Here is a 16,211-nt window from a genome sequence, read left to right on the forward strand (position 1 = left end):
CTCGCCGAGGGAAAAGAGGGATTCCCAAACCCACGACTGCACCCCTGGAGTCCCGGGCACCGCCAGGCCCCTGCACTGCTCGGGACATGCCTGCTTCAGGACAGGCAGTACGCAGCAGAGTCCATTTGCTGCCAGGGCGGCTCTGCAGATCGCTCTCTTCACGCCTCCGTGGCCTCTTTTCACCTCGATAGATCTCCAGTGAGACCGCGGAAACGGGAAACACATAATCCAAGAGAGAAGAAAGCACGGCAAAGTGCTCGCGCTTGTAAAATGCATCCTATGCAGCCGTCCTTCCTTCCTGATAGGAGTTACTGAAGCTCCTGTCAGCTAGGTCTTTGTTATTCTGCCCACCCTAGTCCCTGCACGGGGGCTCAGCAGCACTGGGATCCCTGGCCAGAAGCAGGGTTCCGTCAGCTTGATGGCTATACACCAGGCCAGGGAAGAAACCATCCTGTCCTCTGACGTCCTCTCCAGAGGCCCGGGCATCTGGAAGAGGAATTCTACCCAATCAGTAGGATTGGGGGGGATGGCCAGGGAATGGCTTCCAGCTCTGCGAACACCATTCTTTCCCCATTCCCTACCCTGTGTGGCTCTGAGGAGCTGGACAGGAAGAGGTTTGGTTTGCCACCTTCAAGGGAGCCCAGAAAACCCTTTCCCTAGCCCTGACTCCCCAATATTTGAAGCTCAGTTGTCTGGAGAAAGAAGGAGTGACAGGCCTTGACACAAATTGATTTCATAAAAGAAAAAAGAAGTATTACTTATCCCCCTGTCTTCTATTATACCCAAAGGCCCCAATTAACAATGGTTTCCAAGAGAGCGTGAAGCTCACCCTCCCAGTGTAGAGATTCCTCTCAAAACCACCCATGCAAAGACTTGGCCAGGTGTCTCCCTTGGGCAAACTGTTCACCAAAATGGCGACCGTGGGCTTTGTTTGCGGGGTGGGGTGAGGCGTGGATGGGAGACTTGTTGGTTGAACCTGCGGCCAGGAGGCTGACAATGAGAATGGAGAAGTGAGGGCTGGAGCCAAAACCATTAAGGTCCAGCCAGGAGGGAGGGCTGGTGGGACGGGGCGGCGGGGGGAACGTTGATGGATGGGTCAGGGTGCAAAGCTGTGTCTGGAAGGGACTCTGTCCATCCTCCTGGATGTGCTTCCTCGCCCCTTCATCTGGCTGGGCCTGTATCCCTTCCCGGCCGGCTTCGTGGGAGCCCATGACCACAGAGGAACTGATTGGTTTGGCTCCTGTAGCCTTTGAAGCTCAGCAGGGAATTTGGCCCAGGACAGAGACATCCATCAATGGCTGTAGCAGCACAGCCCTGTGGAAGGCGACCAGGACCCAGTCCCGCCATGTGGAGCTGTGGTTCGGGGGTGGGGGCGGGGGGAGCCGTGGTCGAAAGAGAATGTGCGTGGCCCTTTCTGTCTGCACGCACACGAAGGCAATCCAGAGAACGGATAGCAAAGGTGCAGAGCCAGGAGCGTGACGGAGTCCCTTCGAGTCTCAGCCCCTCGCCCTGGTGTGCGCCCGCTGACTAACCCTGTGTGTGTATCTGGTTTGCAACATGTGGTGTAGCCTTTTCTCTGCTCTCTGCCTTTCTTCCTTCCCCTCTCTCCTCTCTCAGAGGCGGTGTGGAGACCATGGCCAACCTCTCCATCTTGTTTCAGGTCTCTGGTGGATGGGAAGAACGCCCTCCTTCCTTGAGCACTGACTCTCACCCTTGTGCCTCTCCCCCCTGCCCCGCACACCCCCAATAACATCTGGTTACCACATTTCCTAGGTTGGTGCCCAGCGACCCCGGATCCCTCTCTTCTTGTTTCTCTCCCTTCTCTTCTTCACCCTCCCTCCCCTTCCCTCGGTGAGCTGCAACCCACTAAGATGGTGTTAGCATCTAGAGAGAATCCCTAGCGTTTTCCCCCAAATCCAGTTCTAAACCACACAGAAATGCATAGCTCTTCTGGGGGTCTTCACCTCCCAAAGCCAGTGCTTTCTTTTTATTCTGTGGGTGACGTCTGAGAACCTGGGAGGAAGTCAATAGCGTCGCAGGAACAACAGCTTATGACTTCACTGGAGAGAGCAGTCTCCCGGGCCCCGCCCTGCCTCCAAGGCTCTGGCATGGTCAGAAAGAAAGGTCTGGGAAGTGAACCAGAGAGCCATGACTTCGGGCTGCCCCGCACCTCACCCATGCCCTGGCCGACCCTTGCTCCCCCTGTCTGGCTGCCCAAAGCCCCCGAGGTAGCTGGCGTTTGTTTCCTTTCGGCAGAGATGCCTGGGAACCAAGAGACCCTTTCCCCATGACCTGACCTCCACTCTAAGAATAACAGCCCTGGGACAGCGTGGCTTGTGGTCCCTCCGGAAGCAGGGCTTGTCTGGGGAGTGGGGAAGGTAAGGGAGCCACCTAGAACCAGGAGGAAGTGGGAGAATGCAGCAGGGGAGTGAGTGGCCTCAGAGAAAGCAGGGGAAAGATGGGGGGCAGGGGAGGCTCTCAAAGCACCCTCCCCACTTCCCAACAACCTCACAGAGAACAGGGAAATAAATGCCGGTCGTGGCCTTCCCTGTCTTATCCCCTTCTGAACATTTCCTGGAAAATGAAAGCAAATTGCTTTCTTAAAGAAGGCAAATCCTTCTAGCCGTAGGGTGGGCGTCCTGGGCTGTGGCATTGCACCCAGGACGTTACAGAAGATGGGTCCCTAGGCCCCATCCCTCCCGGGAGATGAATGGTTGGCACCCTGGAGCCCCGCGGGCTCTTCTCAAGCCAGGAGTCCTGGCATCTTCCGGGGTACCTGGCACAGCCTATTCCTGAGTTAACCAGTTGTCCACAAAATCGGGGAAGTCCTGGATAACTTTTCCCACTTTGGGTGGCATCCCAAGCAGGCTGGGAGAGGCTCAGAAGACCCCGCTGACAGACTGACCTGGGCCGCGGGGACAGCTCCGGACGGGGCTCATCTGCCTCCTGTAGGCTCAAGGGCTCTCAGGCCCAGCGGCACTGGGCAGGTCTGAGCATGTGCGCACGAGATGTGGGCTCCATCGTCCCCCTTTCCACCTGCTCCGAGTCCCATCAGCTCAGTGACAGCCCTGAGCTCTCCGGGAATCGCCTCCCAGGCCAGATCACCATAACACACCAATCACGGTGGCTTTCCAGGCTCTCCTCATTCATTCCAGCATCCCCGCAGGACCCCAGCCCTCACCCCGCCTGCCTCCTTCCCTCCCTCCTGCACCCACCCCGGCCCAGCTGGGATCGGAAGGATCCCCAGTGGAGGATGGTGAGAGGTAGAATGGACCTGTGAGGCCGGGGACCCTATGAGCCAGGAACGGCAAGGCAGGAGTTGGGGGGGGGGGGCTCTGAACCCATCCCCGACACTCTCTCCCCCCTGTCTGGGCTCCTGGCCAGAGCGGGGAATTCGGAACTTCCCGGCGGCAACCCCGAGGTGCCCGGACAGTGATGCTGGTGGTGATGTTGCTCTGTTCTTGTCTGTCTAATATTCCTTTTTAATCCCATCCTGCCTGCCCCCTCCCTCATGTAGGGTTACTTTAGTGATCCCTGGAATGTTTTTGACTTCCTCATCGTGATTGGGAGCATAATTGATGTCATTCTCAGTGAAACTAATGTGAGTATTACTCCGCCCCACCCAAGGAAGCCCCGCCCCCTCCCACCTTCTCTGCCTCCTCTGTTTCTTCTCTCACTCTCTCTTTTACCTCCTTTTATGTTGTTGTTTGTTGTGTTTTTTTTTAATTTCCTGTTTTTACCCGCCTCCAGTCATGCTTTTTATCGAACCTGCCGTCGCCTTGTGGGGGAAAAAAAGTGGGAGTTTATCCTCCTTTTTTTTTCCAATGGTGCCAGCTCTGTCCAGCTGTGCCCCGGGCCGAGCCCCCAGGGAGCTGAGCGGGGCGAGCCGGCAGCGCCCCTCGGAACTAACCCAGCTTTTGTCAGGCCTCTTCGCCCTGCGAAAACCAGGTTGCCCAGGTTTGAGCCGCCAGAATTATGTAGAGTGGTAAGAGAGTGTTGAATATGCCCTCGTAACCTCTTTCTTTTCTCATTTTTTTTTCTCTTCTCTCCTTTCTTTCATGCCTTTTGTTTTGTTTTCATTTCCCCTTCTCCCTGCGTTTTGGTTTGTTTTTTTTTTCCTTTGTTGTTGGTTTTTTGTTTTGTTTTGTTTTCCTCCCTGCCCCTCCCCCCTCTCTCTCTCTTTTCCTGGCTTCTCTACCTCATGCAGCACTATTTCTGTGATGCATGGAATACATTTGACGCCTTGATTGTTGTGGGTAGCATTGTTGATATAGCAATCACCGAGGTGCACGTAAGTACTTGGCGTCTGTGGCCCGGCCTTCCTTCCCACCCCTCCTACGTCTGCCCGTCCATCCATCCATCCGTCCATCCGTCCGCATCTCTCCCTGCTTTACTTTGTCCTTTGTTTTTATCTCCTCCACCCTCCACCTCCTTCTTTTTTATTTCAGTTTGTTTATGGTGGGGTGTTGTTGGGTTTGGGGTTTGTTTGGTGTTTGTTTTTTTTTTGGTTGTTGTTGTTTAGATGGGTTCTGATTATTTTTTTCTTATTGCTTTGTCTTAATTTTGTTGTTGCTGTTGTTTACTTTTGCAACGCGTTAGGACCAGCTCCCTCCTCTTCAGTGTTGGATGTTGTACTTCTCCCCCTCTCCCCTGACACTCAGCCTGGCATGACACACTGTATGGGGGGATGGAGGCCGCATCCCGGGGGGCTGTGGAGAATCTAGGAGAGAAATGAAGGGTTGCCTGCAACTTCTGGGCAGCTGCTGGGGCAGGGACCTGGGGCTCTTGGAACCTCATCTTCCCCCCGACTCCCCGGGGCAGCCCTCTCCCTCCCCTTCCACTCCCCTCACATCTCCTATAGCACCCACACCCGCAGAGACAGGCCCCCGTCTCTGTGGTCAGCCCAGACCCCCGCCTGCCTTCTCCCTACCGCCACCCGGCTATGGCCGCCCTGAACAGACTCCGCTCCATGTTAACATCCATCCTCGCTGCTCAGGAGGCTGAGATCTGAGGATCGAGGTTCGCAGCCTGGGCTACAAAGTGGAGCTGTGGCTCAAATGGTAAAGAAGTGCCCGCTCTAAACAAACAAAAAAGCTAGGACACGGACCCAGGCCCTGAGTGAGTTCAAGCCCCAGGACCGGCGCACGCGCATACACGCGCACGCACACACACGTGATCTTACTCAGCAGCCCTAGTGGGCAGGCTCTGTGTAAGTGCCTCACGCCCATGTGAGTCAGCACAGGAAAGGGACTGCACCCCTGCCCGGCACCCCCGAGCCCCCCTTTCTCATCTACCCCTAGCTCCCTGGCCTCAGGCAGACCCAAGCCCTGCACCCCGAGGTCCCCGTGCTTCTTCTGGCTCCTTCCAGTTCCCCCACATGTCTTCCTGTGACCTGGCGTGTTTAAATCTTTTCTCTCTCTTTAGGCAAGTAGTCTTTCACGTGTATTGTTGCTTTTTCTTTTTTTTCTTTTCTTTTTTTTTTTTTTTTTTTTTTTTGGTCATTGTTTTTCCTCCGGGGAGAGATTTGATAACATTTGCTTGCACAGTCTGAGGGGCTGAAACACTGCCTAGCAGCACCATGGGAAAAAGATGCTTTAGAACCTTAAGATACTGGAACACCCCCACACACCCCCACACATACACCCCTACCGCATCCCCTAATGGCTTGAGCAAGCTCTGCTCCCCCTGCGTCCCTGACTCAAGATTAGCAGCCCCTGGCGCCTCTCATCTGGCCGCCGGCCCCGCCAGATGCCGAGACCACAGTGGTCACATCCCTGCCCTTGCCCTCTTCCTGGCCTCTCCCTGCTCACCCACAGCTCCTGCCCAATTGTCCCTGCCTCTAAGACCCGTGGGGTGGGGGCTGGGGATATGGCCTAGTGGCAAGAGTGCTTGCTTCGCATATATGAAGCCCTGGGTTCGATTCCCCAGCACCACATATACAGAAAACGGCCAGAAGTGGCACTGCAGCTCAAGTGGCAGAGTGCTAGCCTTGAGCAAAAAGAAGCCAGGGACAGTGCTCAGGCCCCAAGTTCAAGCCCTAGGATTGCCAAAAAAATTAAAAAGACCCGTGGGTTATCTCTATCGTGTGTGTGTGTGTGTGTGTGTGTGTGTGTGTGTGTGTGTGTGTGTGTGTGTGTGCACTTCACTTTCTAGTAAGTCCTCAGATTCCTTTTTTTACAGACCTTCCATAAATGCCTCTAGATGTGCAGGCTACATAGCAGTCTCCATGCTGTGTGATCTAGATAATAAAATTTCTGGCAGGGGCAGCAGCTATGGGGATGAAGGGGGAGGATGGGGGAAGGTGCCAGGTAGGAAAAGAACTTGATTGTCAGCCAACCTTTGCACACATCTGTATGGTGATCTTCTGTTTTCTAGTTACACTTCACCTTTGCCTTTGTGGCTTGAACTCTTAACTGTCCAGTGAATCTGACCCCCCAAGAGTCTGAGTGACTTCCCAGGCCGCAGAGCTGGTCCCAGGCCTCCCAGCCCTGCCTAGGCCCCAGCTCCCCGGCCTCCCACCCTACCACGCCGCTCTCCGCTCCCCCTCAGCCTCCTCCCAGGATCTAGCCACACTTCATCTCCCGTGTTTTCTTCTCCGAGTAATGCAAGAGGGACGGTCATTTTGTCCTTTTGTTTCTCATTTCTGAACAAGAGCCAGTTTGTCCGTTGCCCTCTTCCTTCTCTCCCGGTCTCCCTCCGTTTCTCACTAGGACGTTCTCCTGGTGGCTTGGGAGCAGGAAGAACGAGATGTCGCTGAGGCAGGAGGGAGGCTGGGAAAAGGAAACCAGGGCTAGGCTTGAAGTCAGGAAAGTGGCCAACGGTGGAGTCTTGCTTCTTGTTATGAAGATGCCGTGCCCCCCACCCCAGACAAAGGAGCATGACATTTATGGCAGTTTATAGCATTTGAAGCCGAAGTAAAAAGCTCTGAGCAAAGCCTCCTCTCTCCAAACCCCTACTGGGGTCCCTGGAGTCCCAGCCTCTAACCAAGTCCGTCTCCCTGGCCTAACAATGACCTCCAGCCACGGACACCAAGTGTCCTTGCCGCCCGCTGTTGCAGAGGCTGGTAGACACGGCAAGCAGACACAGCCAGGTTAGGGCGGGCCCAGGTGCCCGGACTCTGCCCATGGCTCCGGAGCACCTGCAGGCCCAGGCCCAGCTCCAACCGCACTCTTGGGCTACAGCCAGTGAGAAGGTGGCACGTGGCAGGGGGTACTGCCCCCTGCGCCCACTCGGCTCTGCCTTGGGATTACTCATGGCCGAGGGGCAGCGCCAGGGCTTTTTCTTCCCACTGGTATCCTTTAGAAAACCATCCATCTTTCTGGCCTACGGTCTTTTCTAGAACGTAACTTTTATTGTAAGACAAAGGGATTTGCCTGTAATCCCAGAAACTCCAGAGGCAGACAGCAAGAGGAACGTAGTTCGAGGCCAGCTGGGTCAAAAAGTTAGTGAGAACTCTATCTCAACAAGCAGGCAAAACAGGAAGAAGGAGGCTAGACTTCCAGGCTGACTCAAGCACAAACACCAGGCCCTATCTGAACTCTGAAAACTCGGCCACACCCATCGAGCTGGGGCAGAGAGGCCACCCAAGTGCCAGCCCACATCCCCACCTGGTCTGCTGAGGCTGGATCGTGCTGTGGGGTTCGGAGCTGGGGTGGGGGAGAGGCCTGGGCTGTGGTGTGGCTCCGATGGAGCGAGCCGGAGGAGCACAGGGCGGGAAGGAGCCGTGGAGCAGATCTGGGCTGGGGGGCGGGGTGAGGGGAAGACGCCGGACCCAGGGGCTTCCGGGCACATTCGGAGGACACGTAGAAGGGTCAGCCGAAGCCTGTAGAGTGGTTAGAGCTCCCAGCGCTATGTAAGTAGACTGCGTTGCAGCAGGAGCTGTGCAGGGCTGAGGGAGGAAAGCAACATGAGAACAGACAGTGCAGAAAGATTATGAGTGCCTCCAGGGATCAAACCGTTTTGTTCCCTTCTTTCTTCTCTCTTTTCTTCCCCCCCCCCACCCCCAGAGCCAGAGGTTGGTTTCAGGCAAGCTAGGGGAGCCAGGGAGCTTGGAGCTGTGACCCAGAAAACCTTCAGACTCTTGCTCAAGGTCCTTGGAAGTCATTTTCCTGGTGGGCCTAGGATGGGTGCAAGGGCACAGCCCCATGAAACTCCACCTGCCTTCCCGGCCCTAGACCCAACCCTGCCACCTCCAGGTCACACCCAACTGGTTCCTCAGCCACTGGGACCAGGCAGGGGGTGGGGACGGACAGAAAGATGTCTAGGTCTGGCTGTAACAGCAGCAGTTACATGCCAGTGAGAAGGGGTTGTAGGTGCTTTGACACAGTTGTGTATGTGTGTCTGTCTGTCTCTGTGTTCAGTATTGGCCCACTAGACAGATCCCAGGGCACAAGGGCTGACCTGAGACCTGGGAGAAACTCAGGAAACTGGCCCTTTTCTCCTCCCCTCCCTCCCCGCCCCTCCCCATCCCAGAAAGGACCACACCCACACCCACACTCTCCATAGGCTTTTTTTTTTTTAAAGTATTCGTCGATAAATCTGTTACTGAAAAAAAACACAAGTGTCTTGAGGTTTCCAGCCGGTGTCTAGTTGTGCACACTTCCTCCCTCCAGAATCCCCATTTCGTGTTTCGTCTGTACTTTAAAAATAGACTGGTAGGGGCTGGGGATATAGCCTAGTGGCAAGAGTGCCTGCCTCAGATACACGAGGCCCTAGGTTCGATTCCCCAGCATCACATATACAGAAAACGGCCAGAAGCGGCGCTGTGGCTCAAGTGGCAGAGTGCTAGCCTTGAGCGGGAAGAAGCCAGGGACAGTGCTCAGGCCCTGAGTCCAGGCCCTGATTCCAAGCCCAGGACTGGCCAAAAAAAAAAAAATAGACTGGTAGCCAGCCAGCCGGGCAACACCTGGATGTGGAGAGGGGAGGCCTGGAGGGCAGAGAGCCTGGGGCCCGTGGGGGGTGGGGTGCATGGTCAGGCCTGTGGTCGGGGGCCCCATGGTCAGGCCCCGTGGTTGGGGCCCATCAGGGGCTGAGCCCTGAAGGAGGGCTGTCTCCCCCACATTTCCTGATGGGGAACCTGGGTGTGGTTCACCTGGGTTCCAGCTCCCAGACAAACTCAGCAGTCAAGCCCAGAACAGTAACTTTGGGGACACTGATGACAAGACCCTTAGGATTAAAAAGCCATCCAACCCGCCGTGGGGCCAGGCCCAGGGCCATGGGGACTCACGCCAGTGGACACACGGCAAAGCAAGGCCACGTCTACCCGTGCCTGGGTCTGAGAGCAGCCCCCCCCCCCGGGTCAGCCACACCCTCTTAGGGCCTGTATGATCATTAGGATTCGATCCCCCACCCCCCAACTAAGGAGCCTGGGTCTTGGGGCTGCGGTCAGCCATGCTTTGGGCCTCAGCCTCCTGCCGGGAGCTGATCAAAGTGCACCAAGCTCGAGGCTGGAAAGGGTAGCGTGGACCCATTATAGATAAATGCCGCCCGGGGCCCCTCTGTCCTGGGCACGAGTCATCGAATGCGTAGCTAGGGGCAGGTAGGGTCCCTGGCCTGTGTGGCCGGCCCACCCACACAGCAGCACCCCTGGCCAGCTAGGCCTGCGCTTGTGTATTTCTCTCTGTGTGTCTTCTGTGACCTCTCCTGCCACTGTGTTGCTCCTGTGTTAGCCGAGACCTAGCCAAGCGGCCCTGCTCCGTGGAGACTCATTACAGCTTATCTCTGTCTGCCTTTCTTTAAAGCCAGCTGATCATAGCCAATGCTCTCCCACCATGGTAAGACCGGGCCCCTGACCCCGCTCCCAGCTTCTGTGGTTCCCTCCGCACCCCCACGCATCCCCACCCCACCCACTCCCGACCTCCCCAGTCTCTGGGAGCCGGGCCCTGGCTCCCGTTTGCATGTGCCCCCACCCTGTGTGCTGCGCCCTGTCCTGTGCCTTGCTTGCCTGTGCTGGGGGGGGGGGGGGAGCTGGGAGGAGGCTGAGTGTGCGTTCCGTGTCCCTTCACCTGCCTGAGCCGCCTTCCGGCCTTGGTTCACCCCGACCTTGACTGTCTGAGGAGCCCCTGGCAGAGAGTCGGACCCGAGGGCTAGCTCCTGTTACACATCCTGAGGACTTCAGGCTGGCCTGGGGAGCTGGCAGGGGGAACCAGGGTGGGGGGCTGGGATAAGGGGTCCGGGAAGAGGAGGAGGAGGAGGAAGAGGAGGAGGAGTTCATGGGAGTGAGGCCACATGCAAGGCATAATTGAGATCTGTTCCAAGTGGCTTAAGGTCTCTGTGCGCTGCAGACACACACACACACACACACACACACACACACACACACACACGGCATGTTTCTAAGTGCCTGTAGTCCATGAGGATTGGATGCTGCCCGCTGTTTTGCAGCAGGCTAGAAGCAGAAAGACAAACTCAGTGGAAGCCCAACACTTCCCCTCAGCCACAGGGGCTGAGATTCCTTTCCCAGTGACCTTGGGCTCTCCTTGGAACAGCCTGCTCTGCTCTAGGCTGCCCACACACCTCTCCCCCCGGGGTGTGTGTGCCTTGTTAGAAGGGTCAGCATGCTTATTCATGCCTCCAGCCCCCAAAGTCCGCAGACTGGAGCCATCTGGGGGGCTTGGGAGAGGTCTCCACCATGACCCTTCTTTGGGGGCAGAGGGCCTGCACCTCAGCCACAGCCCATGTGGGTGTTTGTGAGTTGTTGGTTGTTGTTTTTTTAACTCATCAGATCTCATTGTACCGGGGGCACCAACTTCTCAAACTCAACACCCACAGCTGAACTTGCCGACTTAAGCTCCTTTGGGTTTTTTGTGTGGTTTCCTTTCTTTTCCTCCTTTCCTAAACATGGTGGAAATGAACTGACAGGCGGGTTATAAAACCCCCAGCCTCCTCCGCTTCTCCTCTGGGGGACCAACCTCCCCCTGACGAGAGAAAATAGAATTTCAAGTGGATGTGCCGGTGATGGAAGTGTCAAGGTTAGGGCGTCAGACTTCCAGAGGCACCACGGAGCCCCCAATCCCCCCACCACAGACCTCAGGGAGCCCCAGGCCAGCTTCCCTCCATACGCACAGGTGCAGTGCATTCCTGGGGTGCAGGAGCTGGCAGCGTGGGGGGGGGCTCATTCAGGTGTGGGTTTGTCAGGGAGGCCACATCTGGAATCGGATGAGAGGAAGTTCAGTAACAGGAAGCTCGAGGGTCCGTTCTCTCCCAGGCTCTGGAGAAGGGGCAGGGGCTCCCTCTTGGGTCAGCACCCCAAGCCCTCTGGCTCTGCAGGGCGAGACGGGCACTGCGGGGAGGGCAGCAGCCCAGGGCTGCTGGAGAGGAAAGCAGGTGGTGGCCGGCTCCAGGTCAGCGCACTGCCCGGCTCTACAGAGGCCTCAGGGCTGGGCTGCCAGCCAGGGGAGGGGGGGGCCACCTACCAGCTCCCATCTCAGCCCAGGGAACGGGGGCCTGAGGGGAGACAGCCTAGGGCAGCCAGCCCCACCCCGGCCCGCCCACCTCTGCCCAGGGCTGTGCTTCTCAGAGTGCCCCCTCCTGCCCCCTCCTGCCTCCTCCTGCCCCCTCCTTCCCCCTCCTGCCCCCTCCTGCCCCCTCCTGCTGCGGCAGGCTCACTGCCCCTCCGTGGTCTCGGTTTCTAGAACCTGGAGGAGAACTCTCGCATCTCCATCACCTTCTTCCGCCTCTTCCGCGTCATGCGCTTGGTCAAGCTGCTGAGCCGTGGTGAGGGCATCCGGACGCTGCTGTGGACCTTCATCAAGTCCTTCCAGGTGGGTCCCTGTGCCCACGTGGGGGTGGCCCGAGCCCCAGGAAGGGAGCAGCTCGGGCCTGGGGCTGCACATGAGTGACAGGGCCTGGCTGCTGCAGAACAGATTGGGCAGCGTGGAGCCGCAGAAGGCAGGGCCCGAGTCCTCAAGCTCCCGCGGTCCTCAGGCTGCCTCCTTGCACGTGTGTTCCTCAAAGTGACCGGACAAGCAGGCCTGGGGGGGGGTGCGGGGGCTTGGAGCTCCCGGAGCCCCCCTCCTTTGGGTTTCTGCTCAGGAGCCGGGCCCGGGTCTCGGGACCCTGGCGTCTCCACTCCGGGAGTGGCTCACCGCGATGAATTCATTTCCTTTTCTCAGCCACGCTTCTCCATCTGCAAAAACAGAATCCCGCTCGCCCCTGGCCAGCTCTGAGGAGCAAGCGCTGTGTGAGCGAGACTCAAAGAGAGGCTGCTGGGCCCCGTGGGCTCCTCGGTCGTGAGAATGGAACCCCCCACCCGGGCTACCACACCCAGGGTGAAGGCCGCCCACCCCCCCGCCCCGCCCTGGCCAACAGGCCCACAGAGGGACAAGGCCAGTCTCCATCCAGGCACGCCCATTGCTGGAGCCGCAGCCCGGGGTCAGGCACCGCTCTGCCCCGTGCACGCCCTGTGTGCGTGAGGGGCAGTACTGCGGCAGGGGCAGCTGAGAGCCACTGTTGCCCGGGCCTAGGCCCCTCCTAACGGGAAGCCCCGCTTCCCGTCCAGCCCAGCCCAGCCCAGCCCGCCGTCCCTGGAGGCAAAGCGTGAACTGATACATAGTGAGACATGTGCGTGTGTGCACACCCTTGCGCGCGCGCGCACACACACACGTATGTGCACACGCTCCCCTGGCTGGGAAGAGGCAGCGGGCCCCGGGCACCAAGTGGTGGACGTGAGCCAGGCGCCGCCTCCTGTGCTCTCAGGGCGCCCTCTGGAGGCGAGCGTGGGCGGGCGGGCGTTTGCTCAGCTGGGCTGAACGGGCTGGGCTGGCTCTGGCCCACAGAGGGTTGTAGCCTGCCCCAGGGCCGGGGCAATGCAGCTGTAGCGAGTGATCCAAGCTGCAGGGCAGGACAACTTGGAGCCTTGCCCCCGGGGCAGCATGCACTTTCCAACCTGAGCAGACATTATTGGAAACCGAGGCCCGGGGAGCCTGAGTGCTAGGTCCTAACACCCCCACCTCCCAAGTGGGAAGGGCAGCGTTGGAGCCCATGACATCTCCCTGTTTCCATGACGGTGGTAAACACCACACCACTGAAACACCAGCAAACCAAACAGGACCCGTGGGTTCCACCTGCCTCCTCCGCCCTCCTCCACCGGCTCCCCCGGGTTGGAGGGGGTTCCCCCACTGCTCGAATCAGAGGCCCCGCCCCCCCCCACGGTGGTAGAGCCCTGGCATATGCCAGCTCCGGGCTCCAGCTCCGTAAGACGTAAATGAGTCGTGACCCAGTCACTGCTTGCCTCCGAGCCTCCGCCTCCCAGGTGCCCGGCACTTCTGCAGGGCCTTTCAAAGCGGCCCATCCCGAGTCAGGCGGCAGCTGGCGGCCGCCCGCAGGGACCCCAGGGTCCCTGGGAAGGGACCAGCCTGCCAGGGCCTCACCGTCCCCCCCCCCCCTTCCTCCCCAGGCCCTGCCCTACGTGGCTCTCCTCATCGTGATGCTCTTTTTCATCTACGCGGTGATTGGCATGCAGGTAGGCGCCGCCCTCCCGCCCTCCTGCCCTGACTTTCCTCCTCTCAGTCCCCCCGTCCCCCAGCACTGCCTTCCCTACCTCCCTAGTTTCTTCTAGCTCTGGCTCCTCACTGGCCATCAGGGTGACCAGAGCTGGGTGTCCGGTAGGGAGCCGGCTAAGGGCCTCCAGCAGGGACACAGCTCAGAGACTCAGTTTCCCTCCCCATGTCCCACACCTGGGAAAAATGCCCCAGAGCTATATACTGGGTCTCTGGGGGGGGGGGGAACACCCTATTTTTTTTGTTTGTTTTACTCACTGTAAGTTTTTCACTCAAGACCTCACCACACTTGCGAAGCGGGCCTCTTGCCCCCTGCCCCAGCCATTTTTTTTCTTTTTCTTCTCGTGTTGTTTTCTTGGGGGGCGTCTCACGTTTTTGCGGGGGACGAGCCTTAGACCGCAGCACTCCTGCCCGTGCCCTCCCCGCGCGGCTGGGATCACAGGCGTGTGCCACCACTCTCGGCCTGCTGATTGAGATCGGGGTCGGGCGGACTTCTCACCTGGGCCTGGCCTCGCGTCACGATCGCCTCCCGAGTAGCTGGGATTACAGGAGTGAGCCACTGCGGCTGTCTCCTTCTCAGAGTCAGCAGGAAGGGGAAGCTCGTGAGAAGGAAAGCCCTGCCCCTCACACACACAGCAGCCAGCCAGCAGGGTTCGCTGCACCCCTCTCCTTCCCCAAAGCCCCCGTACCCCAGCCAAAGAGGGGTCCCAGCCCTGGCACTTCCCGCCCCCTGGGCTCCGAGAGCTCTCCTGAGGGTCTTCTCCACATGGGCCAGTCCCGCAGTCACGGCGCTCCGAGAGACTGAACCGTCGGGCCCTGGCGGTCCTGGGCTCACCTTTTCCTTGTCTCCACCAGGTGTTCGGGAAAATCGCCCTGAATGACACCACAGAAATCAACCGCAACAACAACTTTCAGACCTTTCCCCAGGCGGTGTTGCTACTCTTCAGGTGGGTACACCCCTGATCAGGGGAGGGAGGGAGGGAGGGAGGGAGGGAGGGAGGGAGGGAGGGAGGGAGGGAGGGAGGGAGGGAGGGAGGGAGGGAGGGGGAGAGGAAGGAAGGAAGGAGCGAGCTACAGAGCATGCTAGGAGCGCCAGCGACTCATGCCGTCATCCTAACTCCTCATCGGGCTAAGATCTGAGGATCTTGTTTGAAGCCAGCCCACGGAGATAAATCCTCAAGACCCTTATCTCCAGTGGCAGTGGGAAATGAGTGAGGCAGCAGAGCTGGCTGAGTCTGCACACTTCCCTGTGGGTGTGCAAGTCTGGGGGAGCAGACCCAGCCTCCCCTCTGCACTGCAGGTGTGCCACGGGCGAGGCCTGGCAGGACATCATGCTGGCCTGCATGCCAGGCAAGAAGTGCGCCCCGGAGTCGGAGCCGGGCAACAGCACGGAAGGGGAGCTGCCCTGCGGCAGCAGCTTCGCCGTCTTCTACTTCATCAGCTTCTACATGCTCTGTGCCTTCCTGGTGAGCAGGGGAGGGAGCCCGGGGCTCCGGGCCTGCCGGGGCTGGGCAGGAACTTAGGTTTGGGTGCCTTGCCCAAGGGAAAGTGCGCCCGGCCAGGCCGTCCTGGGCCCCACGATGGCCCATGTGTGGGTTCTGCCTGCCCAGTGCTCCATGGAGCCGTGTGAAGCCCACCTCCCAGAGACCCGGGCTTGGGATCTGGTGTGTGCAGGCTAGCCCATTGCTGGTGTGGAGAGACTTAGCCTGCTTGGGTGGCCGGCACAGCGGGCGGGGTGCTGGAGGGAGAAGTTACCCCGCGGTCCTCCGCAGATCATCAATCTCTTCGTGGCTGTCATCATGGATAACTTCGACTACCTAACGAGAGACTGGTCCATCCTCGGCCCGCACCACCTGGACGAGTTCAAAAGAATCTGGGCAGAGTACGACCCTGAGGCCAAGTGAGTGCACGGAGAGAACCCCGACCCCCACGCTGAGGGGGGAGGGAGGGACAGACCCCCCATGCTGAGAGGGGGGTCGGCTCGGAGGGCTCAGCTGGCAACGCTGGACGCCACAGGGCCCCGGGGGGAGGGCGGCCAGCACGGACCTGGTTTGTGGAGGGGGTGGGGCCGTGGCTGCCCCAGGGAGGGCAGGCGCCGACGGGCAGGAGATGGGTATTTCCAGGCAGGAGGACCCCCCGGCTGCGGCCCGGCCCCCGGCCGAGGGACCCCACCCCTGGCGCTCTCTGAATGCGGACCGTGGCCGACGTGGGGCGGGCTGCGGCATCGAGGCAGGCGGAGGGCTGGAGGGCGGGTGCTGGGGTGGCCTCTGACCGCCCCTCCTCGCACCCTGTCCCCCAGGGGCCGGATCAAGCACCTGGACGTGGTGACCCTCCTCCGCAGGATCCAGCCCCCGCTGGGCTTCGGGAAGCTGTGCCCCCACCGCGTGGCCTGCAAAGTAAGACGGGACCCGGGCTCGCGGGGGAGGCCCTCTGCCGGAGGACCCAGATTCAGCCACGGGGCCCTAGGAGCAGAGCTACTGTTTCTCAGCCTGAGTCAGACCGGGCGTATCTGCCCGGAGCGGTGCCGTGTGCCCCGGGGCGAGGGGCATGGTCGGCCCACCAGGCTGGGCGGCCACAAGCCCCCCATGGAGGGCGGGGGTTCTAGTCTCTAGAGCTTTTCTAACTCGGACTCCTCGGTTTCTTCCACATGAGTTATCCCAGGAGATTTCCCAGGGTACAGGAAAGGTCGACCAGCCTTCTGACGGTACTGGG

General features: G+C 59.3%; 1 protein-coding gene across 1 annotated transcript in view; it reads left to right on the plus strand.

The window, feature by feature from the left end:
- Positions 1-16,211, plus strand: part of Cacna1c (calcium voltage-gated channel subunit alpha1 C) — a 96,427-nt gene that overhangs the window by 68,498 nt on the left and 11,718 nt on the right. The window contains 8 exon segments of the mRNA XM_048335032.1: positions 3,518-3,601; positions 9,741-9,773; positions 11,634-11,762; positions 13,397-13,462; positions 14,355-14,446; positions 14,800-14,965; positions 15,272-15,399; positions 15,799-15,895. Coding sequence (XP_048190989.1) covers positions 3,518-3,601; positions 9,741-9,773; positions 11,634-11,762; positions 13,397-13,462; positions 14,355-14,446; positions 14,800-14,965; positions 15,272-15,399; positions 15,799-15,895 — 795 coding nt within the window.

The sequence above is a fragment of the Perognathus longimembris genome, chromosome 27 (assembly GCF_023159225.1).
Source record: "Perognathus longimembris pacificus isolate PPM17 chromosome 27, ASM2315922v1, whole genome shotgun sequence".
NCBI lineage: Eukaryota > Metazoa > Chordata > Mammalia > Rodentia > Heteromyidae > Perognathus > Perognathus longimembris.